This window comes from Pterocles gutturalis, unplaced genomic scaffold, assembly GCF_000699245.1.
Source record: "Pterocles gutturalis isolate BGI_N339 unplaced genomic scaffold, ASM69924v1 scaffold4826, whole genome shotgun sequence".
NCBI lineage: Eukaryota > Metazoa > Chordata > Aves > Pterocliformes > Pteroclidae > Pterocles > Pterocles gutturalis.
The window spans coordinates 1,924-2,178 of record NW_010100088.1 but is presented as its reverse complement, the minus strand read 5'-3'; the positions used below and the strand labels follow the sequence as shown (position 1 = coordinate 2,178).

The 255-nt window shown below is 47.5% G+C and overlaps 1 protein-coding gene across 1 annotated transcript in view; it reads left to right on the top strand.

Moving 5' to 3' along the window:
- SIAE (sialic acid acetylesterase) overlaps positions 1–255 on the top strand; it is a gene marked incomplete at both ends in the record, with an annotated part of 2,068 nt that continues 1,813 nt past the window's right edge. The window contains one exon of the mRNA XM_010078271.1: positions 1–73. Within this exon, the coding sequence (XP_010076573.1) occupies positions 1–73 (73 nt within the window). The remainder of the gene's footprint in view (positions 74–255) is intronic.

Genomic DNA, 255 nt, shown 5'->3' with positions numbered 1-255 from the left:
GCTCCGGCCCGTTCCGACGTGGAGCTGGAGGATCTGGAGAGGATTGATTTGCCGTGGGCCGTCCCCACGCCCGGTGAGTGCGACGCTGCACCAGAAAAATAGCCTGGAAATGGCTTTTTTCCCACTTTTCTTTTTCCTTTTCTTCCTTTTTCCTTTTTTCTTTTTTTTCCTTTCCCTTTTCCTTTTTTCCCTTTTTTCTCCTTTTCCCTTTTTTCTCCTTTTTCCTTTCCCTTTCCTTTTTCCTTTCCCCTCCCC